Source organism: Jaculus jaculus, chromosome 10 (genome assembly GCF_020740685.1).
Source record: "Jaculus jaculus isolate mJacJac1 chromosome 10, mJacJac1.mat.Y.cur, whole genome shotgun sequence".
Classification (NCBI taxonomy): Eukaryota; Metazoa; Chordata; class Mammalia; order Rodentia; family Dipodidae; genus Jaculus; species Jaculus jaculus.
The window spans coordinates 29,038,298-29,052,304 of record NC_059111.1 but is presented as its reverse complement, the minus strand read 5'-3'; the positions used below and the strand labels follow the sequence as shown (position 1 = coordinate 29,052,304).

General features: G+C 41.0%; 1 protein-coding gene across 2 annotated transcripts in view; it reads right to left on the bottom strand.

Annotated features, from left to right (window-relative positions):
• Nucleotides 1-203: 203 nt before the first annotated feature.
• Nucleotides 204-14,007, bottom strand: part of Cep162 (centrosomal protein 162) — an 81,237-nt gene continuing 67,433 nt past the window's right edge. For both annotated transcript variants that reach the window (XM_045160480.1, XM_045160479.1), the window contains exons 24-27: nt 11,647-11,788; nt 9,635-9,733; nt 2,009-2,143; nt 204-416 (exon numbers count right to left, since the gene is read on the bottom strand). In XM_045160480.1, coding sequence (XP_045016415.1) covers nt 207-416; nt 2,009-2,143; nt 9,635-9,733; nt 11,647-11,788 — 586 coding nt within the window. In that variant the 3' untranslated portion in view covers nt 204-206. The remainder of the gene's footprint in view (nt 417-2,008; nt 2,144-9,634; nt 9,734-11,646; nt 11,789-14,007) is intronic.

The window sequence follows — 14,007 nt, the reverse complement described above, 5'->3', positions numbered from 1 at the left end:
TCTGGCCACCACACACACATCACTTACATTGTGACCAGTTAAGGCTTTTCAGTAAATTCATCATAATATACATTGAAACCCTTGTTGGTTGGACCATTTAGTCCTGGCAGCAAGCAGACTGGAATCCTTCTTTTGCAAAACAGATGCTGACAGTGGCACATCGTCTGTCTTCAGGGCTTTCACTGAGGTCACACAAAATCACATTTCTAGTCCAATTCTGGTCCATTTATTTCATCTGCAAAAGCCATGGGAATGACCACCCCCTGCCGGTGCAACTCCCGAAGCACATCTAAGATGGAGTCCAGCTCTGTGCGGAACTTGTCCAGTTCCCGATTCTTTAACTGCGCCAGTCTTTTCCACTTCTCAACTTCTTTGTTCTGCTCGGTTTCTACTACTTGGCGTGTTTGCTGGATTATCTGCAAATACGAAATTCCACATTACTTTACAGGTTATAGTGGAAACAAAGAACATCTAACAGTCTCAAAGAGCGAGTGTGGGACATTGCTAAGCAGGTGTATGTGGGGCTGGGAACTCAGGTCAACTGCAAAGCTTTACAAGCATTTCTGTCTTCAAAAGGTTTCTAGAAATTCATACTGTCAGTTATGAACCAGATGGCTGTGGTACCCTCAACTCTGTATGTTGAAGCCCTAATCCTTGGTGTAGAGTAAGGAAATAAAGTTAAATTAGGCTACAAGGCCAGGGCCCTGATCTGACAGTTTAGTGTCACCATAAGAATAGACATCTAAGCACTATCTAAGCCTTTCTCCACCTCCCCAACACCACATTCACGTGAGCCCATGGTGACTGCAGGAACACAGAGGTCTATATGCCAGGAGCACAGCCCTCACCACAGACCAAATCAACAGAAATCTTCATCAGCCTAGACTTCTGGCCTCTAGAACTGTGAGAAAACAAATCTTGACTGTTGTGACCATCTCTCAGGCTGCTCTGACCATCTCAGGCTGTTGTGACCATCTCTTAGGCTGCTCTGACCATCTCAGGCTGTTCTGACCATCTCTCTGGGATACTGCCATGGAAGCTTGAGCAAACTAGTCACTGTTCATGCAAAGCTGAGTATCATCAAGGCAAGCACCTAAAAAATACCATGTCCTTATTATCTGCCACTTTTAATCCTTATTAATTTATGTTTGTTGTTAAAAGTGATAAGCATATTACTAATGCTCGGTACATAATGTTTCATTAATTTTTAAAAATATGAATTTGTTGTACACATTTACTGAAATGACTTGAATACAGAATATGGCTCCCAAGATAAGATGTAGTACTACTTGGCATCCAGCAATAGTTAAGAACATAACACAAGTCCTCTCTCCAAATACAAGGGTAATCAATATTCAAGTGTCTAATTTTCTCTTAAATAGTGTAGGCCAGGCTTGCTAGCTCACAACTTTTTCTTTTTTTATTTTTTTATTTATTTATTTGAGAGCTACAGACACAGAAAGAAAGACAGATAGAGGGAGAGTGAGAGAATGGGCGCGCCAGGGCTTCCAGCCTCTGCAAACGAACTCCAGACGCGTGCGCCCCCTTGTGCATCTGACTAACGTGGGACCTGGGGAACCGAGCCTCGAACCGGGGTCCTTAGGCTTCACAGGCAAGCGCTTAACCGCTAAGCCATCTCTCCAGCCCTCTAATTTTCTCTTAAAGGCTGTGTATTTACTTTTATATATTTTTATTTGTTTGTTTGTTTGACAGAGAAAGAGGGAGAGAGAGAGAGAGCGAATGGGCATACCAGGGCCTCCAGCCACTGCAAACGAACTCCAGATGCATGCACCACTTCATGCATCTGGCTAACGTGGGTCCTGGGGAATCAAACCTGGGTCCGTTGGCCTTGCAGGCAAACGCTTAACCGCTAAGTCATCCCTCCAGCCCTGTATATTTACTTTTAAAGATGATAAAAACACGTTAGGAAACAGGGCTATCAAAACCACAGCAAACCAAACACACTTAGGAGAGCTATAAAATTAGTAAATGTGACCATCTACTTTACCTGTTGAAGCTCCTCTTCTCTCTGCTTATGCCTCATTTCCATCTGCTTAATTTTTCTTTCTAAGCCCATGAAATGTCTCATCTCTGGTGTGTGGTTTTCTTTGGCTTCTTTCAATTCTTCTAAAAGTTTTGTAATCTAAATGAGGTGGGAAGTGAAAAACTATGACCACAAGGAAATAACTCTCTTTGAACAGGCAATTCCTAAAAACATTTGTATACAATTTCTTTAGATAAAGGACATCTTGGGTTCTTCCACAAATTAATAGCTTCCATTCCCTACGTGTAGGAGGTAAAGGGACTCATTCTAGCTGAGCTGACCTCACATTCTAATTAGTTTCAAACGACTGGACCACCTCCTCCCTCACATGTATCAGTCACGTGAAGCTGGCTGCTCCCTCTGGCTCTAAGGTATCTGTTCCTAGGGTCATTACCTTTAGGTTTAAAATGTTTGTCTCAATTATCCAACAAAATATAGTGTTCAGTGAACAGTCTGATGAATCTATAGACCTCTTTTATCAACTTCCAGTAATTTTTTTAAATTATTTATTTATTTATTTGAGAGCAACAGACACAGAGAGAAAGACAGATAGAGGGAGAGAGAGAGAATGGGCGCGCCAGGGCTTCCAGCCTCTGCAAACGAACTCCAGACGTGTACGCCCCCTTGTGCATCTGACTAACGTGAGACCTGGGGAACCGAGCCTCGAACCAGGGTCCTTAGGCTTCACAGGCAAGCGCTTAACCGCTAAGCCATCTCTCCAGCCCAACTTCCAGTAATTTTATTTGTACTTATGTCCTTTACCACTTTATGATGTTACTCACTCACTCCACAGAAGAGGCCTGCACAGCAGGAAAGGACTGATGGGAGGCCCTGTTATACACAGGGCAGGCAAATAACATTTCATTTTCTGGAAATTTCTTTTAGGGTGTGTGTGTGCTGAAGCATGATGTATACTAGGGAATTGCCCTACCATTTTGCTATGCTCCAATATCTCTATACAAGTTTTCATGGTTGGAAATAATTTTATTTGTCCTTATACAACATTCCAAGCCATTATCATCACAGTAGTCACTTGCTGATAGTGGCTGTAACTTGTGTGTGGTCTTGTGAAGGACGCTCTTGTGTGAGTAGTATTAAGACAAGGTCAAGAGGCAGTGAGGTGCTGAACAATACTTAATTGAGGTAGGATTCCTAAGGCACTGCCACTAAAATGAGTCTTGAAGTCTTAATGGACAAGTCACAGCAAGTTAGCACAGGCATTGTGCTAAGCAATTACACATGAAGTCTCACTTAACTTACTCAATCTTACATTCTGGCTGCAGAGATGGCTTAACAGTTAAGGCACTTGCCTGCAAAGCCCAAGGACCCATGTGCAACTCTCCAGGTCCTATGTAAGACAGATACCCAAGGTGATGCACTTGCAGGGTCGCACATATGCACACATCTGGAGTTTCACTGCAGTGGCTAGAGATATTGATGCACCAATTCCTCACCACCGCCCTCTCATTCTCTTGCATAAACAAAAAAGGCTAATCTGTTGGGCTTGCCTCAAAAAAAAAAAAAAAATCTAACATACTGATGCATTCTAATGTTGGCATTTCTTTCCGTACACTGGTTGGGAATCTTGCTTAAATTATTTCACGTTTTAGCATCAAGTTCTTTATCTATACAAGGGGAAAGTAGCACCTACTTTTTAGGGTTGTCAAAATCAAATAAAACAATGCATGCATGTAAAGCACTTTCATAGTCTATACACAAACCAAACAATAAACACTTGTTGCCATTATTAGAACTCTGGTAAAATGGTATAAGAAAACGAGGTCACACGCTAGCTGACTTGAAAAAGGTAGCTGTATAAACTGTTGGGTTAAAAAGGCCTTAAAAATCACATGCATCCACACACAAATGATCATACAACTCCAATACTATTCATACCTCTTTCTATATGCAAGAATAAGAAAATTTAAAGCAAAAATAAATGTACTTTGTGGTGGTGGGACCACAGCTGACTTTGTACCTTCTAATTTATAGCATCTACTAACATTAGTATAAGGAGAATGTATTGTATCCATGTTCAACAGGGACAGAGATGGGCAACACCAATGCAATGTATGGAAGTATACATTCCTTAATCAGAGCCTCTTAGTTCATTGTTTTTACTCAGATTAGACAGTGATTCTCCCAGAGCATGTCACTTGAGGTGGGTGGACATGTTCTTTTCCTACATGAGGAGACAGACTTCACGGGTGCTTGCAGTGGGCTGAGGTGAGGGCTAGACACACCTGTGTGCAGCTCAAAGATTTCTGAGGTTTGTCTTCTGTCCTCTTCCTCAGCAGTGTGTGGGCACTCTCACAACCTGTGGTGCAATGCAGATACAACCCCAGGATTCTTGCTGCATTTACTGCTTTGAAACAGCGTGGTCTGCAGCTGTCTATGTGCATGCTGAAGCCTTCATGCTTCTGTAAACCCTGGCACGAGTGTTGCTGGCTTTTTTTTCAGGAGTGGACGGAGAGTGTGGACAGAGACTGAGTATTTAGTCCAGAGGGCTGACTCTAGCCAAGCTGGCATTGAAGGAGGTGCTGCATGTTGCCTTTTAAAGAGCCAGTTCTTCCATTTTGCTGACAGAACTCCAATACTATTCATGGGACGCTGGGGAAGTTTAGACTAGTTCAAGCTCACTGTAGCTATCCAGTTTGCCCTGGAGGTGACAGGTTTAGGAGTTGGCATGTAGCTCAGTTCTAATGTAAGTAACGGAAGTTAGGTGGAGATGATCTATTTGAATTTGTGGAATTTTCACGCCCCTGGCTAGACTGTGAGCTGCTAAAGCAGTATGTTGTATCCTGGCCAGGACCCAGTGCACCAGTGTAGCTAAGTTGTGTGGCAGTGTCTACTTGCAGCAGCCGTTTAGCCTCTTAGTGGCAAGCACTAGGTATAGCCTGCATCTTCAGTGTCCCCTAAAGGGCCAAGTGTTACCTGCATAGTCTCTGGCACTACTGAAAAGTGAAAGAAATGATTTTATTTTTTCCATATGTGCACACCTTTACAGGGTACATTGTAATTCAATGTGTACAATGTGTTATAATCAAGTCAGAGTAAGGAGGAAGACTGCTATTTCTTGCTCACTCGTGAATGGCTTCTTTGTCCTTTTTTCCCATTCCTTTACATAGGGTTTCACTATGAGCCCCGATTAGCCTGGAACTTGTGAGCCTCCGTCTTGAGGCTCCCACATGCTTGTACCAGGCAAGTACCACTAGCCCCAGTTTGGTTCCTAAAGCTTTTAGAAAGCATTTACGTAAGTTACAAACAAAATGTCCCTTATAAAAACAATCCATAACCAGTAATAGGCATATTCTAACTACAAAGCTTACAAACATAAAATATCAGCTTCAGTCCCTCAGCTGTCTTTAGGAGTTCTGAGATGCAAGTCCTTTCTCTACAACTTCATGGTGCGAGGAAATAAGTGAACTGAAGTTTTTATAGTCACGCAGGCAGGGAAAGATTATGTTGAAAATCTATAATGAATGCTAATGTATGAATGAGTATTTTCTTTTGTTAAGAGTATCAAAAGTCCCTAAGATGTGAGGAATATGTAACTGCGATTGCACTGATTGATAATACATCAGGAGGTTTACTGAATTCCTTCACAGCATTGCAGCAGATATGATTTTGAAGGGATTTGTTTTGAAAACATGTTAGGTATGAAAGGCACAGAAAAGAATGCATAGTACAGAAAAATCCTTTCAGTTTCCATAATGAACATGCAGAGTGAGAGAGGTTCACTCACCATGACATTGAGTATAGCTGCTTTACTGTGTTGAAAACCTCTAATCACTGCTTAGGTTTGAGAGCTCATATATGAATTTCATATATGAATATGTATATTTTTTTCTACAAGTATGAGCGACTAAAAGACATAATGGGCTGGGGAGATGGCTCAGTGGTTAGGAAAGCTTGTGGATTAAGTATGAAGGCCTCTGGGCCAGGCTGTCCAGTCTGACACATGTCTGTAATTGCAATTCATGACGGATAGAGACCTGAGAACTGTTGGGGCTTGCTGACAGCTTTTGGTTGAAGAAAAGATCCCGTCTCAAGAAAACATATGGATAAGTGATAAAGAGGACACCCAGCAACATAAATACTCTTTCTCTTTCTCTACACACATACACACACATATAACAAGATTTACCACTGTTTAAAAACCTGTAGTGTGTTTTCATGTGTGGCTATGTGGAATAACCAGGACAGGGATTTCTCCTTGCCTGGACAACTGAAATACAAGGTGCCAACACATAAACCAGCTGTTTCAGACACTGAGAAGCAGCATGTGGGACTGTGATTCCTGAGAAGGGATATAAGGCAAACTCCTTAGCTGCCCAGTATATTGCTCAGTGACAGCTGAGCAGCAGGGACTAGCCTAAATAATCCCAGGAGCTCTAAAGGGACAGGGACACTCCATGTTCCCATCAGACTGGGATGGAATGCCTCACAATACATAGGATGACAGAGAGTCAATGGGCACTCATCACTGGTGAAGATATATTAGCCTTGCTAAAGCAGCTATTGCAAATTACTTCACATTAAAAAGCAGGTATTCAAAGGAACAGGGATGGTGTCTTTATTTAAGAGACAGTGGCTTATTCAGCTTTAGAGTAAGAAAGCTTGAAAACACATGCAGCTGTTGTGGTTTGAATGTTTTCCTACAAAGGCCATGACTGGATTGGTGCTGTTACAGCAGGAGCAGGTTATTTATTTTGAGAATGGTTTGTTGTAAAAGCAACTCTGACCTCTTCTGCCTCACTATATGGGATGTTGCAGCAGCACGAAGGCTTGCTTAGATGCTGCCATCATGCATGTAGACTTTTCAGTGACTTTATACATACATAAACACACACAAACACATACATACCACACACAAGTTTTTCATTCTCAGGTGCTGTATTGTTGGAGAAAACAAATTAAGACAATGGCTTTTCTACTTTCAGGCATCTGCTATTCTTAAACTAAGAACTGTCTTTGCCACCACTGTTGCTGAACTAATGATACTCTCCCTGCTCTAAAACCAACCTTGCTGGCGATCTTGCAAACATGAATATGTATTTACTTTTATCATTTGTCTTAAAAACTTTACCTCAACTCTGTAGGCTCTTTAAACTGACTGCTTATGGCTAACAAAACTGTATGAATATTTTAAGTACTATAAACAAAGCCTAACACCAATCCAGTCTCACAACTCCTGTAACAAGATTTTAAAAAGCAATGCTGCATAATTGTAGTGTTGCTAGACTCTGAACCATTCATGATGCAATTAGACGGTGAGTGTGTGTGTGCATGTATGTGAGTATACATGTATATGTGTGTAAGTGTGTGTGCATGCATATGTGTGTATATATGTGGGCACATGTTTGTATATGTATATGTATGTGCATGTGTACAAGTATGTATTTGTGTATGTATGTGCATATGTTTGTGCATGTGAGCACCTATGTATGTGCATGTGTGTTTGGGTGCATGCATGTATGGGTATTTATGTCTGCATGTGCATGTATGTGTCTGTATGTGTCTGCATGTGTATGTGTTTTTGTGTGTATATGTTTGTGTCTCTGTGTGTATATGTGCATGCATGTGTGATTTAAAAGATCCAAAAATTAAAATGATGCCTATGCTTGAGAAGAGAATGCACATTTTCCCCCATTTTTCTTTTTCTAGGATTAAAAGGATCATAGATTAACCATGGTGCTTTACAGAGTGACAAACTTCTGTTAATGACATTGTTACTGTGAGCTACCATGACTGTCAAGGTTTCTTTATTTCTAAAGTAAATAAAAAATCAGAACTTGTCACCCTCAAATCGGCCTCTCTGGCATTTCATTTGGGGTAATTTATTTATTTATTATTTATTTGAGACAGAGAGAGGGACAGACACAGAATGGCCAAACACCAGGGCCTCTAGCCACCTTGTGCATCTGGCTTACATGAGACCTAGAGAATCTAATCTGGGTCCTTACACTTTTGCAAGCATGCACCTTAACCACTAAGCCATCTCTCCAGCCCAGCAGAAGTAAATTAAAAGGCAGAAAAAGGAGAAACCACTCTCTTCTCTACCCTCCACTCTTTCTTTCCTGTCTCAAGGCAGGGTTTGAATAACTTCTCTTTCTCTGGAGACAACTCTGCTTCTATCAGTCCAGAAGGCACCAGATAAATTTGAAAACAAACTCCCATAGTTTCCTCCCATTTATTCCTTCCTACAGTTTGCTGTCTTTGCAACTCTAAAAGTTATGTCCTTTGTCCTTTCCTCTCTGTACAGATCACTGTTCTTGTCAGCTAAGGCAGTGCTCTGTCAGGACTGAGGGGTTACTTTCCAGCTCGGTGTGTTAAGAAACGTGTTTGCTTTTCTCTGTGGTAAGCTATTGTTTGTTAGAAAGAGTCTGTCCCAATTAAACTTATGAGAGCTGAGGAAGTAACAGTTTCTGGAGACATAGAATTTTCTGGGAAGTCCTACCTATTCCTGGTGGAGTTGGCATATGGGCTCCTTGGAAAGCTAGGAGAAGCTAGTACAAGCTAAGGGTTCTCACCAAAGTCAGTTCTCCCAGATCTCAATCTCTTTCCCTTTCTCTGCTGTTGTGTTTTAAATAAAGTCTCATTCTGTAGTCCAGGCTGGCCTTAATTAAAACTCACAGCAATCCTCCTGCTTCGGTCTGAATGATAGGTATGCGTTATCATGCATGGGTTCCTAGTTCTCTACAGAAATTTGTTAAGAGAGGAAGGTAGAATGTTTTCACGTTCCTTCCTTTACAAATTCATATTGGCAGGGATTAAAAATGTAAAATTGGGCAGGAGAGATGGCTCAACTTTATGATAGTATTTGAGTTTCATATGTTGGGATAGAAGACTTTTTTTTTCTTTTCACAATTTTTATTAACATTTTCCATGATTATAAGAAAAATCCCATGGTCATACCCCCCCCCCCCGCACTTTCCCCTTTGAAATTCCATTCTCCATCATATTACCTCCCCATCTAAATCATTGTAGTTACATATATACAATACCAACCTATTAAGTACCCTTCACCCTTCCTTTCTCTTCCCTTTATATCTCCTTTTTAACTTACTGGCCTCTGCTACTAAGTATTTTCCTTCTCACACAGAAGCCCAGTCTTCTGTAGCTAGGATCCACATATGAGAGAGAACATGTGGCGCTTGGCTTCTGGGCCTGGGTTACCTCACTTAGTATAATCCTCTCCAGATCCATCCATTTTTTGGGATAGCAGACTTTATAAATAGAAGTTACTAATATTTTCATTTTTTGAAAACAAAGTGTTTATTTGTAAGATGAGAGATAACAAGAGAGAGAGAGAGAATGAGAATGGATACACCAGATGAACTGTAGGTACATGTGCCACTCTGTGCATCGGGCTTTACATGGGTACTGGGGAATTGAACCCTGGGCAGCAGGCATTGTAGGCAAGCACCTTTAACCATTGATTCATCTCTCCAACCACTAATATTTTCTTGATATATGATAGAAACTTCCGTTTGTTTAAAATGTATACATAAATATGAATAAGACTGAAGCACCTGAGAAAAACTTACTTACCAATATTTACTTACCGATATTTTCATTATTTCTTACCTCTTTCTGTAGGATTTCTTCTCGAACTTGAGAAACTGCAAGAGACTCTTGTTTACCCTGTAGCTCATTAACTTGACTTTGAAAATGTTTTATAAGTACCTAAGAAATAGTTAGAAGTACAGGATTAATAAGGCTGTCCCCTGAACATTATGTGAAAAATATACAAAAGTCAACTCACAACTAAAAAAAAAATCTGTAAAAATAATTTATAAAGTCCAACATTTGGGAGTAGAAAATATTATCTTTATACTTTGTGATTAAGTAGGACAATTAGTTTTTATTCAAAAGCTATTAACTAAAGATAACACAGCCACACAACCTGTGAAATAAATGTGACCTTCATATTGTCAGTGAAACAAACTAAAATGCATGAAGAAGCATTCTCACAGACTGGGAACTGAGAGGTCTTGGGCCTCCCTGTGATGGGGCTTCACTGCTTCAGTGACCAGACAAACTGACCATGTCACTCACGACTGGGCAGCATGACATGTGTAATCCTCAAAAATACCGTACTGGTGGCAATACTGTGTATGACATTCCTCTTCTCATTTTCTGATTGCTCCTTACCACAAAATCACTGACATAATGCTTACAACTACTTTGTGACACCTCTTGTGATGAGGAGAAAGCTAGAAATGTCTGCATGGGTTGTTATGTTGAAAAATACTTTAAATACCTTTAAAAAACATTTAAATACATTTCACTACATTACTAGGCAAACCTCCTTCTGAGCCAAATGACATTAAGATACTAATTAAGATACTACCATCTACTTCATTATAATTGGGACATTTTTTTTTTATTTGCTTTTCAACGTAGGGGTTTTAGCCCAGGCTGATCTGGAAATCACTATGCAGTCTCAGGGTGGCCTCAAACTCAAGGCAATCCTCCTACCTCTGCCTCTCTAGTACTGGGATTAAATGTGTGTGCCAGTATGCCTGACAATAGGGCATTTCTCAGGAACATTTTTATATCTATGAAAACTTACAATAATATCTTAATATTTAATACCACTGCTATTTAAATTTCTTCAACTAGAGAATTTCTAATTACAATGGTAGGAAGTAATTACAAATGGAAGACATAGTAACGACTGGATTATCTGTTGATGTTTTTCCCTTAAGCTTGTTTCAACAAGCTTTTAATCAACAATTAAAACCTAGAAAAAGGACGAAAACCAACACCAACATTTATATCTTCTTTAGTAGCTTTGTCTACCAATGCTAATATCTTCCTCCTTCCCTTTTTGTGGCTCTGTGTAGTAGACATCACAGAGCTAAAACACTTATTAATTTGCACTTTCTTACATGTGTGGGGGTGGGGTGCGTACCAGACACATGTGCTACTTTTTGCTTCTGGCATTATGTGGGAAGTTGTCGATAAAAGTTCTCGTTTAAAGCTTGTGTCACTCTAACATCACAGGAAAAGGGCCACGTGAGAGACAGTGTCAGATATCTAAGTAGACAAACCTATTATCCAATAAAGAAGGCACACTTTCTCAAGGGAGTGCTGACGTGCTATCAGCTCTCCATCACAGCTGTCAGGAGACTGGTTCCTAAGGGCCGGAGTTGCACAAGCCTCTCTGTTCATCACTGCGTACCCAGGGCCAGTCTGACTGTAGACCTGGGTTGTTATTTGTGCTAAGAATGAAAGGTAATGGGCAGGAAGAATGTCTGAGGACTAGCTCTTATCATTTGGGACAGGGAATGGAGGGAGGCACTCAACATTCAAGTTCAAATGATAAGGTCCAAGTCATCCAGCTAGCTAGAGACACACTTCAGCTACTGACTACATTTACAGGAAAAGTTATTGAAGAAACATAACAACAAAAACTGTAAAACACTGTTTATAGGGCATTTTTGAAGTAAAATTAAATATATTGTAATTATATTTTCTATTTTAACAAATCAAGCAATAATTTCCCATTTGTGTCATCAACTTAAAAAAGTGAAATTAAAGTGTCTTAAAAACATCCTCGTGGGGACTAGGAGAGGGGCAGACTTGCCACCTACCTCCTGAGTTGCCAGTTTACGATTCAGTTCAGCTACTTTGGAAGAAGAATTTTCGACTGCATTTTGGCAAAGCAGTTTCTCTATTTCCCTCTGATGAGATGCTTTGAGGGATGTAATGTGTGCTGCAGTGTCCTCCTTGACCCTGCAGAACAAATGAGAAGACGTTAAAGTGGCGCCTATACCTCCAACTCAAGTTACTCTCTGAAGCAGCACTGGAAGCCTGGGGACTGAGCAGAAAAGGGTGAGAGTCCTGCTAGATGTCTGATCCCCCAACAATCACTCCAGGAGCTATTATTCAGTAGATTTTATAGAAGCAAATTAAATTCAGGAAAAGTGATCTACTTGGGTCCCAGATCAGTAGACTGTAGAGCCAGAGTTGAAATTGAGCAGAGTCAGACTTTACAGTCTGACTGTACTCCAGACCAGGACTATGTTTTCCAAGGGAACAGAAGGCTCCAGCACACACATGACACACCCAGATTTCCTGCTCAGGTTCTTGTCTGGAGACTCACATGACTTTATGGTAATTCTCAGGACACATCATTTAATGAATTTGGATGTAAACGTGAATGACATTTCATTTGTCTGGCAAAATACATGCTTTTGCAGCCAGCTAAGTCATGAACCACTGCTGATAAGTACTAGTGGCGAATCATAAACTCGTCAGTGCTTCTTTCTCTGTATGACTATATCTCTAAGCAGTAGAAGTTCTAGGAAAAAGATAAAAACTACACACAATACTAATATGACTCAGTTATAGTAAAGACATCTTAATCTAGGAAGGAAACCTTGCTCCTCAGGCTCAGGAGCTACGAGAGAACACACTAACAATACTAGAAAGACTTTAAAGGAAATTTCCCTGAAAGAAAATTATAGGACACAACTTTATTTTGATTTCTAGGAAAGAATGTTATTCTCCAAAAATTCCCTCACACACCTAGATTCAAGACTGAGTAAGGTTTCAGTGTGAAATAAAGTTTCAGGATGGACTGATGTGGTTGCCATGACTCAGTCACCAACTTGGCTGTCAGTAAGGACTGAACATGCTTCCCATGTGCATTCTCCCCAAATCAGCTCGCTAAGGGCAAGCTAGAGCAGTGGCTTGTGTGTGTTCTCAAGGAGCTACACAGCTCTGCAAGATGCATGCTTACGCAGGAGATGCATGTATAGAACAGCCACCTTCCTGGGAAGCTTTCAGAAATGTGTGTGGACAGGGCACGACTTGAACACAACTGGACAGTGGTATGAAGAAAACAGCAGGCTGGGCATGTGGAGCAGCACAAGCGTGGTCATGGGGCTTAGGGTCCTACACAGGAAGTTTAGGCTTGATATTGTAAGAAGCTGGAGTCTCCAGAAGACACAGGGACCAGCGATGGATATGGGAGCACTTAAAGAATACTAGTGCTATGTTTTTGTTTTTAACAAGATGATAGAGAAAGGCAGAAACAAAAGGGGATCAGGGTGGGAAGAGCACAGAACATGCTGTACTGCTCACTACAGTGAGGAAGAAGGCCCAGTACCCTAGACACCACAAGCTCAAGGCACAGAGGCAGTAAAGCTTCCTGGCAAATGGAATGAAGGTCACTGTGGACAGGGTTAAGAACAGGGTATCTGAGAGGAGAAACTAGAAAATGAGCTATTGATGAGAGAAACAACCTAATAAAAGGTTGCAGCTTTAGCATGTGGCATTAAGCCTTGGAAAGCAAATCTAGGGACCATGACTCAGAGAAGCCACAAGAGCACAGAAGCTTAGCCATGGAGAAGACACTGAGAATAATCAGAAAGCCAAGAGCTAAATTCTAGTAAAAAGTTATATTCTGGGGGAAGACAAAGTGGAGTCAGAATCTTAGAGGTGAAGTAGGGACAAACCATTTTTGGAAAGGCTGTTCAGTCCATGCCATCACAGGAAAGTGAGGAGAAACTGTCTCCAAATGGGTCAAGTAACTGGTGAGAGATCTGTCTGAGAAGAGCTGTGAGGCCAAGTGCGTGCCTATGCCCCCAGCAAGCTGGAGCCCCAAGCAGAAGGATGACAAATTTGGGATACAGAGTAAGAACCTTGTCTCACAAACAAAACCAGTAGTGATAAGAGCCACTTTTCAGCAGAGACGAAGTGGAAACAGAGAGATTATTTTTGAAAATCTGATACTCAACAACAGAAAGAAAATTGGAACCTGGTTTGATCAGGGGAGAGAAAGATCTAAGGCTGTCAGAAAACTCATAAATGACACTGGTTTGTATCTAGAGATTCTGGAAGGGGTTGAGTATAAAAGTTCTTCAAGGACTGGGAAGATGGTTAAAGGCCTATGATTTCAAAGCCTGGCACCCCAGTTCAATTTCCAAGCCAGACACAAAAATGGCTCA